Genomic DNA, 17514 nt, shown 5'->3' with positions numbered 1-17514 from the left:
TGATTTTTGTGATCTTAAAGATGAAAGTATTTTTGTGAATGGATTGATCCTGATTCATGCATATGATATTTTTGGAATTCTACAAGAGAAAATATGTAAACAATGTAAAATTAACTTTATAGGCTATGATGCTTCCTAAATCATCTATGCTTTATAATGCACCTTGCTAGTTGATGGGTCTCCTTTTGTGGTTTGCACAGGCAAATTTCATGCTTGTATATATTCTTAATGTTATAAATCCATAAAATATTCTACTGGGTTTTCTTATTTTTTAGATATTACACTAATTACTTGAAAGTGCTTGCTTGAGCAAATTGCTTTTGAGTCTTTGACACAATATGTTGACTACTTTTATCTTTTAGGGGTTTTTTTGTTGTTGCTATTATCATATTCTGGAGTGACTGTCACAGATCAAACTAGAACTTATTCTCTTGAGAAAATTGCATTTACCACTGCATGTTGCCTTTCTTTATCTCTACAGGAAATCTTTTCTCTGTTAATAATATTTTGAAGTGATTGTATTCTTATTGAAAGGCTTCAGAACAAGAATGCGGGTCCGTTGAAATAACCGGTTCAAGACAAAGAAATGAGACATCTGCCATAACCAGGAAATCTGGAAGTCTGGGTAGAAATCCTCCTTGGTTATCCAATAAAGAATTCCTACCAGCTGTTCCAGGTAATGAAGCAACTTGCAACAAAATTTATACAAGCTCAAAATAGTATAATTCAGTTTTTTGGATATTCAAAATTGACATTGCAGATTCTTCCTTTTGAGATTTTTCATGTCTAAAAATTGTGAATTATATTTTGAAACTAAAAATGGAAATGTAAACACCTGATATATGGTATAGAAATTTCATCACTTATTCACCAACACAAATATTTATACTTCCAATTAATCACTTGATATGTTTGCTATTCTCTTTTAGATGTGTTTAGAAAGCATCCCATTGTGCTTTAGAAATGAATTGGTAAAATGTTAAGAACTAAAGTAGAGAGGTGTACGCACGAGGAAATAAGGAAGGATTGTAAGAACATACATGAAGCAGGGAAAAACATAGATTATTTATTGTAGAGAAACCCAGTGTAGGGAAAACCCCAAAAGAGTAAGGCCTTGCCTTCATTTGCTACTATCTCTTTTGCAATTTACAAACTTTGCCTTCTTCAGATCTTCAAGTATGCCAATTGCCATTACTAGTATCGTTAACTCTACAATTTCTTTGCAACTCGTTCATACACATACAGTTCTTTTGGACTATTCCCTAGACAGTCAACCAAGAAGAACTAACTAAATGAAAATCAAATACTCTTGGGAGGAATTTATACCAATATATCAAGTAAATCTTAGATAAAAAAATCTCAACATCCAAAGAACTGGGAGATATATTATTTGCAACCATTAATCTTTATGATTATTTATCTTGGACAAAACTACCATACCCTCTGCTTGTAGGCAGAGCCACCACTTGTGGGCAAAACTGCCACTGGTTGGTAGAACTGCCACTTGTAGGCAAAACCACCTTTGCATGGGAAAAGTTGCTATGTAACAAGTTTAACTATTATGATACAAATGAAATCACCATCCTATTGAATATGATGTTTTTTCAATTGACAAACTATCCTAATTCTGTTGTTTTCTTGGATACTGTAACTATAATTCAAAACAAAGTGTTTGGATCACAGAAGAACTGTCTTCGACCTCTGCAGAGCCATGTGCAACTTGTATACTTCATAATTGACTGAAATTTATTAAATAGGAATGTATACTGTGCTTAAAGTGGGAAATTTAGTTGGTTTGAGTTTAAGTGGGAAATTTAGTTGGTTTGAGTAGTAAATGAGAGTAATATTTTAGTTAGGTTAGTTTGCTAACCATTTTGATCCAATTTGACAACTGACCAATCAGGAGGCTTTTAGTTTCCAAGTGATCAGGAAAAAATCCTCCACCTTCTCCTTTGAATGCCCCTTAGTCTCTATTTGGCAATTTTATTCCCAAAATTATATGCAAATTTCCTGGCCCCCCTCCCCTTGGTGTTCTCAACTTTTTCTGCAAAACATCCTTGTTCGACATGCTTAATTGTTAGGAGCAAAGGTTTCAGTAGAAGGAAACAAAAGCCCTCTTTTCTCGTTTCATTGCAAGTCTCAAAGGGACATAAGTTCACATTAATGATTGAATATTACTTTATCTATGCAAGTAGGTCTAATCTGAAAGCATTAGTACTCACTTCAAGAATCTCAAATGGACAATATCTAAGTCATGTTATCATCTTTGCTTTGCCTCGAGTTGTTTTCTCAAGTACAACAATACCTTTTCTCAGCATTGTATTGATAGCATGAAGGAATCATGACAGAGAGGAGGCATCAAAGGAAAGGCGCTACAAGGCAAGTGTAGATCAACATAAAGGAAAGAACATATGACTATCTTGAATTTCCTTCGGGAATCCAAGAAAACTTGTCAGGATAAGGAGGCAATCCAAGGAGGAGATTCAAGACGGAGAGCAATGCAAAGACAAGTTCAAGACATCGGGAGTTTCCATGCAAGAGAAAGAGAATGATGAAGGAGATAGTTCTTGAAGAGTTAATCAAAGCTAGAAGACCTGATCACCAAAGATGATGCAATTTGGGAATATCTCCCACCATCATCACCTCAGATGCTTGGAAATGTTGTGTATCAAGAGATATTGCCCTATCACAAGCACTTGTGAGGAGGTACAAGAGGAGGAAGTTGAGGTGGTGCCTAGTTATGGACAACCCAATCACATCATTCCGAGTCAGGGCGTCTAGATTAAATGCACTTGACTCATCCAACAAGAAGGGTAACAACCACACGTGGAGGCACAAAGTTCGATGTACCTAACCTCATTAGTCAAGGAAGGATGTGTCCAATTCATTGTAATTTTGTCATTGGTGAAGCATTAAATGCTATGTAATGGGTGTAACAAACCCTAATTAGGGTTTCTATCTTTTGATGGCCATTGCTTTGGATTTGATCCTGGTGATTCAATTGTATTGAGAGCACTATATAAGGCTCCACTTCCTCATTTGCAAAGGTTAATAGTTCAGTAGTAGACAATAGTTAGATAGTAGGTAGAGTAGAGTAGGAGAAAAGGAGATTGTTGCCAAGAATTTGTTGCAAGAAGCATATTATTTTCATTGAAGATATGGTGAATTTCATGTGTTGATTCAACATCTGCATGGTCTCTAATTCTCATTTATTTTCATGTTTTGATTAGATGGATGGAAGCTATTATGGATGATTAATGGTGAAATTCGCATGTTCATTTTAGTATTTTGCTGATTCCAAATACTTTGCATGGTCAATTGAACTCTTTATACAAGCTCAACTTCGATTGCTACTTACCCATTGATATATGCATCACATTGATGGTGTCTATATTGTTGTTGGTGATTTGAACATCATAAGTTTACCTTAGAAGATCACACTAACTTTGTGGAGTTGTTCTTTGCATAGCAAAACAAATTTTAGTAGAGTTTCACTAAATCATTCATAGTCTCTTACATTCCTAGGATTAGACTAGCTTTCTAAACCCTCATCCTTTTTATCTTTATTTCAAGTCAATTAGATCTCAAGTTCCAGCTACATTCAAGCAAGAGTTCAAGTACAAACGTAAGTCCCCCTTGTGATTCCAGCAATATCACATCAAACCGTTGAGCTTATCCACAGACCAATACTTGAGATTCAGAACCTTGTAGTCACCTCGTATGATCACGAAGTTTAGCATGAGAGGAGATTTTGTTCAAGAGAGGATAAGATACCTTGGTATTTTATTTTGTGTATGAAGTGCATAAAAAAACATCAACATAATTGGTGCTAGAGGGAGGAGATGAAAGCGAACTCTTGAATAGGTGAATCCAGTGGAAGATTGGTGGAGAGTGATCCTCAATGCTCGACAAAGTTATCACAAGAGGAAGGTCATTGCTAGACTATCAACCAGACTTGCCAGGGAAAGAGGCAGTTCAATGCAATCGTAGGCTGGAACTAGTTGAGCTTTCAAGTCAAATTTGAGATTTTTGCTAGATCTCTCTTATTTCAAAAAATTCCCAAAAAGTGAAAAATCCAAAAGAATCCAAAAAAATCCAAAATTCAAAAAGAAATTATTTTCAATGGATGGGCAACGACGTCGCCAAGATGATCAACATGTTGATATTTCCCTACGATGGTGGACTTTGAATGCCCAACTACACCCACATAGCTTATCAGAATTTGTAGTACCAGGACAATGTAGAATCCATGAGGCTACAAAACATGATGAATTGCATTGCTTGACTTTCTTGTCAAGAATTGAGCTAGCTCTACAAGGGAAAATCTTCTTTTGGGATATAGCTAAGCCGGAGGTGTTCGTAGAGTCTGATAGTTTCATTGCTCCACAATGTACAAACAAGTTTACAAGGTTCAAAGGGTTGATTGACACCGTAGAAGAAGGAAAATTGTGTGGAGAAGATGAGAATTGAGCATGCCATTGAGGGTGTTGTTGAGCACACCAAGGTGGGTGCTACCAAAGAGAGGAAAATAAAACATTGAAATTGATTGGAAGACCCTATAGAAATCATAATCATGTTGGGAAAAGATAGGACAACTAATAAGTAGTTTAGAGAAGAACATGAATGACTATGGAGAATCTAGAAGTTTTTGTTGTTAGGGGATTTTAGGAGAATAGATACAACAACCCTATCACAACTCTTTAAAGTCTTGAAATCATGCCGGATTTGTCAAATCTAATTGTAAAGTTGGATGACAAATTTCTTGAATTCTTGAAGATTTTGATGAAGGTCCTATCCATCCAACAAGACTATTTAGCAGTGTTCCATGTGGACACGTTTCCCCCCGTTTTGGGTTGCATCTTGGAGACGGGGACGTTTTTGGGATGGGGGGACGGGGATGCGATGTCTCCCGACGTCCCGCCATCACCAACGGAGCTCCGCCGGAGACGGGGAAACGTCTTTGCGTCTCCCAAGGAGACGTGGAGATGTGGGGATGTCCCCAAGTCTCCTTTGGGAGATGTCTCCACATCTCCTTGGGAGACGCGAAGGCGTTTCTTGAGGTGCGGGGAGACACCTAAACGTCTCCGGTCGCCCCACGTCAAATGTAAAAATAAAAAATAAAAAATAAAAAAAGTGACATTTTTGGGGGTAACCCTAATTTGACGTGGGCCCCACCCCTTCCCCCAAAACAACACAAAACCATTTTATTTGTTGATTTCACTCTCATTTTGAAAGACTGATTTTTTTGAGCTTGAGGATCTTTAGGAGTCCAGTAGTTCCACTGAGGAGGAGTTCACAGATGATTAGAGGCCTCTATTCACTACATTTTGAGTTTTGTCATTTACATTTTGGCATTTTGTCTTTGACTCTTTTGTAATGCTATTGCCACTCATTGTAATGATGAATAATGTAATCATCTTTATAGACTTTGCAATGGCATCAGATATTCATATTTTCCGTTTTCGACATTATAGAAATTTCCAATTTGACAATTTCATTTGTCAAATTTTATTTAGCAATTAGCATTGAAGAAATCTTGGTATTTAGATTTAGAATTTCAAATTTCCTATAGTTTCATTTGAAATGTAATTCTTATACTGTTATACTATCATACATCTTTTCAAAACTATTTTTTGTATATGTATAACTTTATCAGCACCACCAACCCGCCACCCCCCTGCCACCGTCCCTTCGCCATCCCCAAACTTAGGCCCTTGGTTCCTGTTGACGTGTATTTTGTACACAATCATACACAGAATAAAATACCCAAGGGTACCTTATCCTCTCTTGAATAAAGTCTCTGATTGCTGAAGATATCGCAAGAAAGGATCAATCAGGGTGACTCCAATGTTCTTCTATGTAGGGTCTCTACGTGTGGATAAGCACCAGTGGTCGTTGTGATTGCTGTTTCATCAAGGGGCCTTACGTCAATCCGAACTATAGGAACAGGATTTCCTAATACTAACAAGTTCTCAAAAAGATCAAAAGAGTAGGGCTTGCAAGAGATAAATTCTAATCTAATCCTAAGAACAACTCAATGTAGGCTAGACTTGGCAAGGTTCTACCAACTTCAGTATCGCCAAGGAATTACAACTTTACTGAAACTGATGCGATCTTCTAAGGTGAGTAATGATTTTCAAATCATCAAGAATCATAGGCACTACCATGAAGGTACATATCAATGACTCAATAATGAATGAAGGTTTATGCAATCCAAATATTTCCAGTCGACCACACAAGGCGTCCTTACAATCAGCAAGAAGCTAGTGGTTTGGAGTACGAATCTCACCAAAGATCAAGCCCAACACTTAGTCCTTCAAATTTAAATGCTACTTTGACTGAGGATGATTCAAGAAAGTAAACAACCATGAAGATAACCACAAGAATTGCAATAAAACACCATAACTTCAATATTTTATTGATCTCAAAGCCATCATGAACAACAATTGTTTGAAATTCCTTCTTCAAAGCTCAATCTTGCTACAAAATACTTGCTTCTATCAAATTGCTAATCTCTAATCACTAATGCTGATATCTAATGATGAAATGAAAAGGAATGAGGGTATATATAGCATCCTCAATTACAATGAACGGTCCAGATCAAAAAGAAGATCAATGGCCAAGATTATGACACCTAAACCCTAATTAGGGTTTATTACAAATAGTCCCCTTTTTATTGAACAATATTAAATGCATAACCAAATATTAAATTTTGGCACAAAAATCTAGGAGACATAGACCAATGACAATTAAGGTGCCACATCATCTATAACAATCTTTCTTCTAGAATCTTATTCCCTTTCCAATGCTCCTTTTTAGCATATGCAATGAATCTGGATACGATTCCTTCGATCTCAGCAATTGGAATCTCGGGAAGATTCCTCATTCGTTCTTCCAAGTGGATGACCTGATCGAAAGCCTTGAGGAGAGCAGCGTCCCATTCAGGTTCAAGTTCTTTGGTCTTCTCAATCAGGAGCATGGTAGCAAACATCTGATCCCGTTGCTCATCTGTAATAACATTTTCGTCTTTGCAAAAGATGACCTTGACCCTTTCTTCTAATTTCTGCAAATCCACATCTGTCTCAACTGCAATCCTCCTGCCAAGAATAGTACATAACACTTCAAACACCTTGTCCTGGATCGGGTGAATAACCTCCTCAACATGATTGCATCTAGTACTAATGTCCTCAAAGAGAACTTCCTTTATCTGGAGTAAAGTTGACCATTGGAGTAAACTATGAGGTCCTCCATCTACTATCTTTTCTTGTGCTAGGACCTTTCTTGATGTTTGTCTGATTACTTGCAGGACAGGAATGATAACATCTTTAGTATGAGCAAAGGCGGCTACCGTTATCATTAAGTTGTGGATGATCTCAAGAACCTGGATAGCTCGATGAATGGTCTGCATTAGTCTTGTTGCAAATTCAATAGCAACTGTATGGGATTTGTCAATCCAAGAGCTCATAAGCCAGACCAAACTCCTGACTCTCTCTGCCTCACCAACTGACTCAAGGGGAAGTGCCTGCGTAGGAGATACTGCTGGATCCTGACGCCTCAAAGGCTGATTGAGATGGCTAAAGTAGCCTCTCCAGGCACTGACCTCTCGCTCAAGCTTTCTATTATTTTCCATTTCTTCTCTAAGCTTGTCTTTAAGTGCCTCAAATGAATCAGTGGCCTCATCCAAAGTCTGCTCGGCTGTGAGTGGACCAAGTTCAAATGTTTCTACATCATACTCCTCTGCAAGGATTTCACCTTCATACTTGTCCACTGTTGGTGTAGCTATCTGTAATTTCCTGGATCCTGTCTCATCTCTGATCATCTTGGACATTTTAGTGGCTTTCCTCCTTTCTGTCACTTCTTGAGAATTTCCGACAAGGCTCTCCAAATCAATCACATTGTCTTCGTCCTCAATCACAATCACCCTTGTCAGTCTCTCCTTTAACCAATCTGGAATGGCAGATCTTGTTTCTCTAACCTGTATCTCCTTAAGCAATGCTTCTTCTTCTCTGAGAGGAGATGTTACTTCGTTATCATTCTTGTCTTCATGTAACTCATTGACTTGGAGAGATCGACTTGATGAACGTTGAGTTGCCCGTCCTTCTTCCTGTTTATCGTTCTGTACCATTGATTCCATAGACTCCTCCATTTCAAGTGTCCTCTTCTCTTGTCGAGAAGATGTGCCGGATGAACGATCTCGGTTTGCCTCTTGCTTCTTCTTGGAGGATTCTCTTTTCTCAGGTCTCTCTTTTCTCTTTGAGCCTCTAGGATGGGGATTGCCTTCACTTGCGCTTCGAAAGTTGCCTTCGCTTGTGCTTCTGGTATTAAGATTTCCTTCGCTTACACTTGCTCCTCCTTCTCCTGGCCTTTCTTCCAAAGTAAAAGTCATAGATATGCCCTGCTCTCTCAACTTTTGATGTTGCACATCAACCCATCTGCGAGTACAAGACAAAATTGGAGCCATCAAAACATCTAGATCCAAAATTTCAAGTTCGTTCCAATCTAGCCTCACTGTTTTGCTTTCTCGGTCATAAGATGATTGGAGATGTCTGCCACTGTCCTGAGCTTGGTCAGCCACTCTGTAAATTTTGCATTTCCTGATGAAGTCTAAAGGCAATCTGGAATGCATTTTTCTTTTCACTTCAAGATCATCTGAGAGATTCATCATAAAGTCCTCTATCTGAAACTCATGCTTGTATTTTCTTCCGACTGTCTCCTCTATATACCCATAAGGATCAAAACTTTCTCTCAAAGCAAAGAATGAAAAAGAATATAAGACCAACTCCTTTTCTGCATCATCCATGGCTAGAGCATTAGGACATACCTCAACTGAATTTCCTAGTATGATTGGCACAGGAACTCCATTTCCATGTCTGTGTCTGAATGCTTTCACATAAGCTGCCAACTGTCTTGTTACCTCAAGTAACACTATTCTGTTTGTCGGATATCTTGGCAACATGTAGGGAGGTGAAGGACATCCATGAACTCTAATATATGTAAACTTCTGGAATTGGATAAACCATGCACCGTACCTCTTTACAAGCTCTTGTGCATCTTGAGATATTCGATTGTGAATCCCGCCTTGCAATGTCCTGGTGATGTTCATCGTGAAGGTATCATTGACTAACTTGTAGTTACTTCCTGGCGGATGATGCAAGTGAACATAGGAATCACAAACTCTGACTTCCCCGGGTCCTCTTCCGATCACTCCTCTGTGAGGTAGTCCTGCATATTCAAAACTCCTGACCAAGGCATATATGATGTATGAACTCATGTGGAAAGACTTGGTAGCCTTCAATCTCCTTAACTGTACGTCCAAGCAATGGCTAATCATTCTAGCCCAATGGATTGTTCCTTTTCCTTGAACTATCACTTGGATGGAGTAGAACATCCACTTCTCAAAATAGAAGGCTTGAGGGGCTCCTGTGACTCGGTTGAGCAGTGTTATCAAATCTCTGTACTCCTCCTGGAAATCGATTCTATGTTGTGTATTCGGAATCTTGCTCAGGTGAGGACGACTCTTGAATAACCAGTTCTTATTGATGATGCTTAGGCAAGTGTCTGGATCATCTTCGTACATGGACCTGGCTCCTTCTATGCTTTTGTAGATCATATCTCTGTGCTCCGACAGATGGAAAGCCTCACTTATAGCCTCCTCCGAAAGGTAAGCCAAAGTGTTTCCTTCTTTGGACACGATCGATCTGGACTGTGGATCATAATGGCGAGCACACTCGATCATCAGCTCATGGCACTAGATTGCTGGAGGGAAGCCGACCGCCTTGATAATGCTTCTTTCAATTATTCTTCTTGCGACAGGTGATGGCTTGCCAATGTAAGGGACCTCTCGAAACTTCTTCGTACTGAAGTTTCCCAAGTTGGTATCTCCAATGTTGCTCCACTTCGACACGATCTTGGTCTCCAATTCTTCATTCTTTTGATCTTCCTTCATGAGAGTTGGACGACTGGTGGATGCTCCTGCCTTCGGGGTCGCCATCGTGACACCTACACAACATTTCATAATAAGTAATAGATTTTGCAATGTAAAAAACATAGATTAGATTAAAGATTGAATTTAGGAAACTTCATGATAAGTCCTTGAGTTATCATTTCCTAAATACGATTGAGCTACTGGAAATTTCAAAATTTCAAAATTCAAAATTTAGATTAAGACTATGACGATCAAAATTCAAATTTTTGAAAAAAGAGGATTTCGCCATACCTCACTTGAGAGCTAACTCTAACAAAATGCAAAATTAGGAAATTCGCCTAGGCAAAACGAAGTTTGAAATATTCAACGTGATCCTCCTCTAGCAAAGGCGCCTCCTTACTTAATTTCACCACCTTTGGGGTCTTCAACACCTTAAGGGCAAATTCGCTCCACCTCTAACCAAATTCGCACTCTTCTTTGGATGGAAATTTCGCACTTCTCCTTGTCTTCCAAAATCGCATGCAAATGAATGATTAAATGATGATTTGAAATGCTTCAAAGTACCCTCCTTATATAAGTGCTCACCTCTTTAATTACCTCTAGGCCGACTTGAAAATAAGGCAAATAATAACAAAAAATTAAAATAAAAGGAGGCCGACTTTTGTATAAATATAAAAATATAAAACCCAAGCGCACTCCCCTTTTTATTTAATTAATTAATTAAAATACCTTTGTAATTAATTGTTTCGATTTTTAAAAGGCAAAATTAATTATTAAATGCCTTGTGCGCACCCATTAAATGCCAATTTTAATTAAAAATATCAAGGTTCATCGAAATTTAGCATTTAATGCAATTTGAAAGTGATGTTGGCGCCTAGACATGGGAAGAAAAATGAACATTAACTTCATTGCTCTGGTCCCTGGGAGAGGGACAAGAGCGATTATGCATTTAGGTCCTCCATCTTTCATTTTTCACGTTTGAAACTTCATCCCCTACGTCCAAAATGAGGTTCTCGCTATGTATTTTGAGTGTGACTTATTTCATCTTTGGAAAGAATGCTTTTTAGACCATTTTCGCCCTGGTCCCTTGGTGAGGGACAGGAGTGATTTTTGCTTTTACTCCTTGGTCCTTGTTTTCCAAGTTGCCAAATCGATTCGTGAGGTAGGCAATGATCACCTTGTTTGTTTCACACATGCTAAACTCCTTCTTTGCAAAGCAAACTTGACATTCAAGTGATTTTCGCCCTGGTCCTTGACTGAAAGACAGGAGCGAACTTTGTATTTTAGCTCAAACTTGTCAACTTTTAATATTAACTCCTTGTTCATCACCTTTCTAATGACATTTCAGACCTTGCATGACCTTCGCCTTGATATGGTCTAGGAAGAAAATGATTGTTTTAATAGAAATCGCCCTGGTCCTTGACTGAAGGACAGGAGCGAACTTTAGTCTTTGGCATAAACATTTGATCGTATGAACTTCCAATTGCCTTCAAAGTGTAAAATAGTGGTCCCTTATTCCTTCTTGAACGTTTGAAATGGAAGTGACACCTCAAGATTGGACACACTTGCATATTTCGCTCTGGTCCCTTGGAGAGGGACAGGAGCGCCTTGGTCAATTCCATCAAGTTCTCGCGGTCCTTGTAACTTTGTTCTTCTTCGAGGCTTTCCAAACATCATTGCCCCCTTGTACCTTGGCCTGGATTCATTAAAATTCGAAGGGGAAGGCAAAATAACCAAGATTTCGCCCTGGTCCTTGACTGAAGGATAGGAGCGAACTTTCATTTGTAAGCTTATTTGCGCTTTGCCAACCTTCAAATTTGTCTTCAACGGATTCATTATGCTCCCCTTCACTTATCTTTGACATGAAACTTGCTTTAACTTGGTGGGAAATTTGTTTTAGGAGGAAATCGCTCTGGTCCTTGGGAGAGGGATAGGAGCGCCTAGGACAAAATAGGCTTACTTGGCGTCTTGCAATCTTCAAAAATTATCTTCAATAGAGTGGTTACGCCTTGTTTCATTTGCCTCAAACTCAAAACTCACTTCACCTTCGCCCAAAACTTGTCTTTTAAGCAAATCGCTCTGGTCCCTTAGAGAGGGACAGGAGCTATCATTGAAATTCGCCCTGGTCCCTGGGAGAGGGACAGGAGCGATTTTGACTTTTGAGTAGATTTTCTCCATGATGGCACTTTCAAGTTATATTCAACTGATAAAACACACTTTCTTTGTTCTCCTCAAATCGCGAAATCATTAAAATCTTGCAAGGATAAAGCAATCTTGGATTTCAAGCTCCGGTCCTTCAGTGAGGGATAGGAGTGATTTTGTCCTTCTGGCACATTTCCTTGTTTGCAAATTTCTTCAAATTATATTCAATGGACAAAAGATGCCCTCCTTGATATCTCCCAATCCAAAAATCGTCTTGGTCCTGCAAGGACAGTTGAATTTTAAGAAACAAGCTCCGGTCCTTCAGTGAGGGACAGGAGCGATTTTTGTCCTTGAGGGCAAATGTTCAACTTTTATTGCAAACGACTAAATCCTGGCGTTCCATCATGTTGATTTCACCTTCCATTACGTCCTTGACGCTTCAATTTGATCAAAATGAGGTCAAAATGGTCTAAGTAAGTCATTTCGCCCTGGTCCCTGACTGAGGGACAGGAGCGATTTGACCTTAAACTTTAAAAAACTTGCCAATTTTGAGTCTCAAAATCTTCAAAACCTCCAATTCGTGTTCAACTGCATCTCCTGGTGACCCTGCACAAGACAAATGGAAGAAGTCAATGACCAAGATGTATAAAATATCATTTTCGCCCTGGTCCCTGACAAAGGGACAGGAGCGATTTTACTTCCATAGGCCAAAATATCAAGGTTTTAAGACCTCAGTCACTTCACAAGGCATAATTAGGCTATTTCCAATGCCTGGGATCAATTATCAAAATTTCCAAAATTTGGTCAAAATCACTCAAACAAAATTTCAAAATTCCATCATCAACACTTAGGCAAAATTTGGACTAGCTTTCAAAATTCCGACTGAACCTAGACAAACTCATTTGACCTCCTGACAGATTCACCCCATTTCAAAATTGCATCCTACGGGAGGAAGCTCAATAATCTCTCAAAATTGGACTGGATTCTGGCTTGAAAACATCGAAATAGAAACCCTAAGGCTTAACCCTAGTCCAGTTGACTCACTCACCTACTCAAAAACCCTAAAAGCAGAGAGAGAAACAAGCAAAACCGAGCAAAAAGAGGGGGTCCCCATTTTAATGGGGCGATGTGTGAAATGGTCACAACAGTTCCCCCATCCCGGAAACCCGTCTCCGCATCCCCAACGCCAGTGGAACATTGCTATTTAGGAGTCAATAAAAGTATACGAAAATTAAAAAGAGAGGAAATAGAAAAAGAAGAGAAAATTAAGATTAGTTCGGGGGAAGAATTACAATCATTAACAAATAAAAAGATGAAGAAATGGTTTGAAGAGTCACAACCCTCGGACTAGGACCCATCCCCTAAGCTGTACAAGAGTTGAAGGATTTTGGTAGAAGAGATACCACAAAACAAAGAAGCAAAAGAGAAAATAAAAATATGGCTGGGAAGAAATACTTGGAAAAGAGTACTTTGACATAAATTTGGCGAGAGACAAGGACAGAGAACAAAAGTCCCATATAGTACGAAGTGTAAAGAAGGAAAAGGAGAAGAATACACCCATCCGCAAACCTAAAACAGAAAGGAAATCAAGTAAAATGGAGTCATCTTCAACAAAGATGCTATCGAGGCTGCAGAACATGTATTCTTGTTGGAATCACTTTGGGAGAGAAAGGACATTGAGGAAGACAAACAAAAGTTGTTAGATTTGGTATCTTCATTGCAAAAGGATGTTATGAGATTGGTATAAAAAAACTTATCCAAAACATGAGAAAAGTTGGGACGAAGTAAAGTAGGATTTCTTAACAAACTTTGACACTCCGGATATCCCTATGGAGAGTGTGAGTAAAATGGGGGACTTGATACAAAGAAAAGATGAGTTGGTGAAGGCTTATGATAAAAGATTCAAAGAAGTCTTCTGCAAATTAGAGGAACCATTATTTGGAAAGCAAAAGATTGAATAGTCTATATCTGGACTACAAAGGGACATAAGAATAGCACTAGATGGAAGGTTATTTGATTCTTATACACATCTGATAACAATGGCATATTGCATTGAAGCACAACCTTGGCACAAACCCCAAAAGGATGAAACAAAGGAGACTCTTGGAAAATTACAAATAGCGGTAGAAAAACTAAAAATACAAAATGAATTTTTGGCAAAAGGAGAAGTGAGGAAGGCTTAGGAGATATGGTGCACACATTGTTCAAGGGAAGGCCACGATCAGAATGACTGCCCTAAGGCTTAGGTGGAAAGGACTGCAGCAGCGCTACCTGTAGAACTGAAAATTGCACTGGTAAAGTCAAATTCATTATATTGCCTAACTTGTAAATAATTGGGATAGACACCTCACTCAGGATGGTCTTGCAAATCAGTTTCAGGTTCAGAATCCAGCAAATCATTGTAATCAGGGATGCTACATGAACCATAATTGCAATGCAAAGGCAGATAGAAATGTGGCACATGTAAAGGGACTTGTAGAAGGCCTTATATAATAATGATGTGGGATATAGATAGCCACCTGTTGTGCCTTGCACACACTCCCATCGTCGACAGGTTCCCCCTCCGCCCCCCCCTTTTTCGTCTTGTTACCTCGTTGAGGTCTTGAGTGAAATTTTGAGTTGAGCAGGGAAGTCGCAGCTGCGAAGTGTTTGAGCTCTGAGAAGGTGATCCAATCTGAAATCTAGTTAACCTAGAATTGTAAACTGATCAAATGTCTTAAATTCTAGAGGGTTTAAATCTTGAAGGGGAGAAACAAGATGTTTGATTTATGTCAGATTGCCAAGCTTTTTAGAGGGTTTTGAGTTGATAAGAAAGTTGGCTACTTGAGTGAGGAAGGGCCTGAGGTGACGTCCCAAGATGTTGTCAAATCCAAGATTGATCATCAACAAGTTTGAAGCCTGATACTCAAGGAAAATCAAAAGATCTCACATTTAACCCATTTTGCCCGAAATTGTTGAAGAAAAGGCAATAGGCATGAAGTTAAAATCTCTCAGAGTGCCCAATTTGGTCGAATTTCGGCTAATAGGGCATTTTCACTTAAACAAAATCACACTTTTTAAGTAAAAAGAGCATAGTTTTAAACAAGGATGTGTAAAACGTCAAATGGAGTTCGCGTCCTTTAAACGAAGTGGATGAAGTTGGGCGTTTGAGCTTAAAAATAGTATCGCACAGAGTAATTAAAATGTGCGAATTTTGATAGTCTAGCAAGACATTCCCACTTATAAACATCTTGCATTTTGGTCTAAACACCCGAAATTTGACTTAGAGGTTCACAAACATCTTGCATTTCACTCAAATTGCCCGAAATTCCAAAGAATGAGCATTTCACTTATAAGTTAGTCTCGCATTTCGCCTTCATAGGCCGAAAGTGAGGTGGAGGACAATTCGTGCAAAGTCGCCCATTTGGCCAAAAAGCTTAAGAACGTCTAAATCGTGCATTATAACTTCAAAGGCCGAAAAACTTAGGGAGCTCCAAGTCATGCGATTTGGCCAATCAATCGAAATTAGAAGACAAATCACACAAGTCGCCCAATAGGCCGAAAAGGAGAAAAGGATTCAAATTCGTGCAAATCGGCCTAAAAGGCCGAAAAGGTATAAAATGTTAAAAAACATCGCACAAAAAGGGGGAAAGAGTTTGAAATCTTGCAATTTGGCCTTTTAGCCCGAGTTGTTAGGAGAGCCAAAACTTAAAATTGCGCAAAAGGCCTAAGTAGGCCGAAATTTGTCAAAAACTTCAAAGGTTCAAATTCGTGCGAAATGACCATTTAGGCTGAAAATGAGGAAAAGAGACATGTTCGCTCGATGAGCTAAAAATACCGAAAAACATTTAAAAGTTCCAGCTCGTGCAAAGGCCACAACAATGCCGAAATTGCGCAATAGAGGTTCATTGAGCTGAAAAACATTTAAAACGTTGGTTTATCAGGAGTCACTTTAAATCAAAATCGCACATCTTCGCCCTTTGGCCCAAAGTTAGAGACAAAGGAGATATAATGCAAAAACAAGGTCGCGTAATTACCCTCAATAGCTTGAGTTTTGCCCAAGGGGGAGGTAATTCACGGGCAAGTCATTCATAGCAAAAATCGTGTATCCTTCTGCAAATCGCGGAATTTCTCCTTGGCAAAGGGATGAGAGATAAAGTTCGGCGGTTTTATTGATTTTGCAAGAGGAGAGTTCGTGCGTTTTTGCTGAAAAGGGTCGGACTTGTGGCCGAACTTTCTACTACCCAAGTAATAGGCATAGACTTTGTAATTGCAAGAGGGCCATGAAATTTCAAATCCGTCGGCAAGGAAGAAAGGCCTGTGGTTAAAATCAAGCCAGTTCAGAATCCGATAGGAATTAGAAGAGTTTCTCCTTGGCATAAGTGCTTGACGAATTACACATCGCAATTTGGTTTGAAAGGCCAAAATTTTACTCCATCCAGGAGTATAAAGCTCTGCATCAAGTGAACCATTTTGCGGCTGCCAAGTAAGTTCAAAATTTCCCCTTCAGATGATTGAAACTTTGCAAAAGAATCATGTTTTTTCCTCTTTGCCTAGGGTTAGTATGTAACTGCATTGTGTAAAATTTTGAAGATTAAACCAGAGCAAACATCAACACAACCATAAGCTGTCAAAATTGGTCATCTAGCCGAAAATCTTCAGACTTAGGCAAACACAAAAATTCGGTCCAAAATTGAGAACATACGCCCATCTTTTAAAACACATGATCAAATCATTCAAACGATCAATCAAAGCTAAAATCTTGAATGATGAACCTGAACCATAGAAAATTTTTCAAGCATCTCGAATCAGGAGCAACATTTCAAAAATCCGCTTCAAGAACAACAACTACCAAAAAACCAACTGATTTTTAAATATCCAGATCACAACCTAAAATGCATAATTTGAATATCCTGTTTTAAACATGCTTTCAAGTTTCAAATTATCTCGCTGATCATCAATTTTATCACTAACGTCGTCTTCTGGCATTGCTAACTCGTGTTTTCACATCAAAGTCACCTTGTAATTCATGTCCGGGTGTGTAGGATAAATGCATAATCAGGGGGCAGAGTCTTCTAAGGCACCTGACGCACCAAGGGCATCATAGACTTCCAGAGCCGACATTCCCCACAAGCTTGAAAAAATGAAATATCAGTATCAAGGGGTGATCGAGGAGTCACGGGCCCAGAGCAATTGGGATAATGTTGGGGATACAGACCTCGGGCATATAGACATCCAGAACTTCAGAGATAGAGTATATGCTCCAAATGCGTATGGAAAGCCCAAGCGGATGGTAGAAAACGACATTGCATAGGTTGCTGGTTTCCCACCGGCAATACAAAATTATGAGCTTGTGGTCGAGGCCGCAAAGCATTATCAGCCGGAAACCAGAATGGTGGTAGTAAAAGGAATGGTAATGGCTGATTTCACTCCTGAGGCTATCGGAGAGGCATTTGACATCCTGCTTC

At 39.0% G+C, this 17514-nt stretch overlaps 1 protein-coding gene across 2 annotated transcripts in view; it reads left to right on the top strand.

Moving 5' to 3' along the window:
* The window catches only part of LOC131055532 (uncharacterized), an 87698-nt gene that overhangs the window by 49160 nt on the left and 21024 nt on the right, over positions 1 to 17514 (top strand). For both annotated transcript variants that reach the window (XR_009108396.2, XM_057989998.2), the window contains exon 8: positions 535 to 676. Coding sequence is in view for 1 of the 2 variants with exons in the window: in XM_057989998.2 (XP_057845981.2) it covers positions 535 to 676 (142 nt within the window). In the remaining variant the exon portion in view is untranslated. The remainder of the gene's footprint in view (positions 1 to 534; positions 677 to 17514) is intronic.

The sequence above is a fragment of the Cryptomeria japonica genome, chromosome 10, assembly GCF_030272615.1.
Source record: "Cryptomeria japonica chromosome 10, Sugi_1.0, whole genome shotgun sequence".
In the NCBI taxonomy this organism is placed as follows: Eukaryota; Viridiplantae; Streptophyta; class Pinopsida; order Cupressales; family Cupressaceae; genus Cryptomeria; species Cryptomeria japonica.
This window is presented reverse-complemented; position numbering and strand designations above follow the sequence as displayed.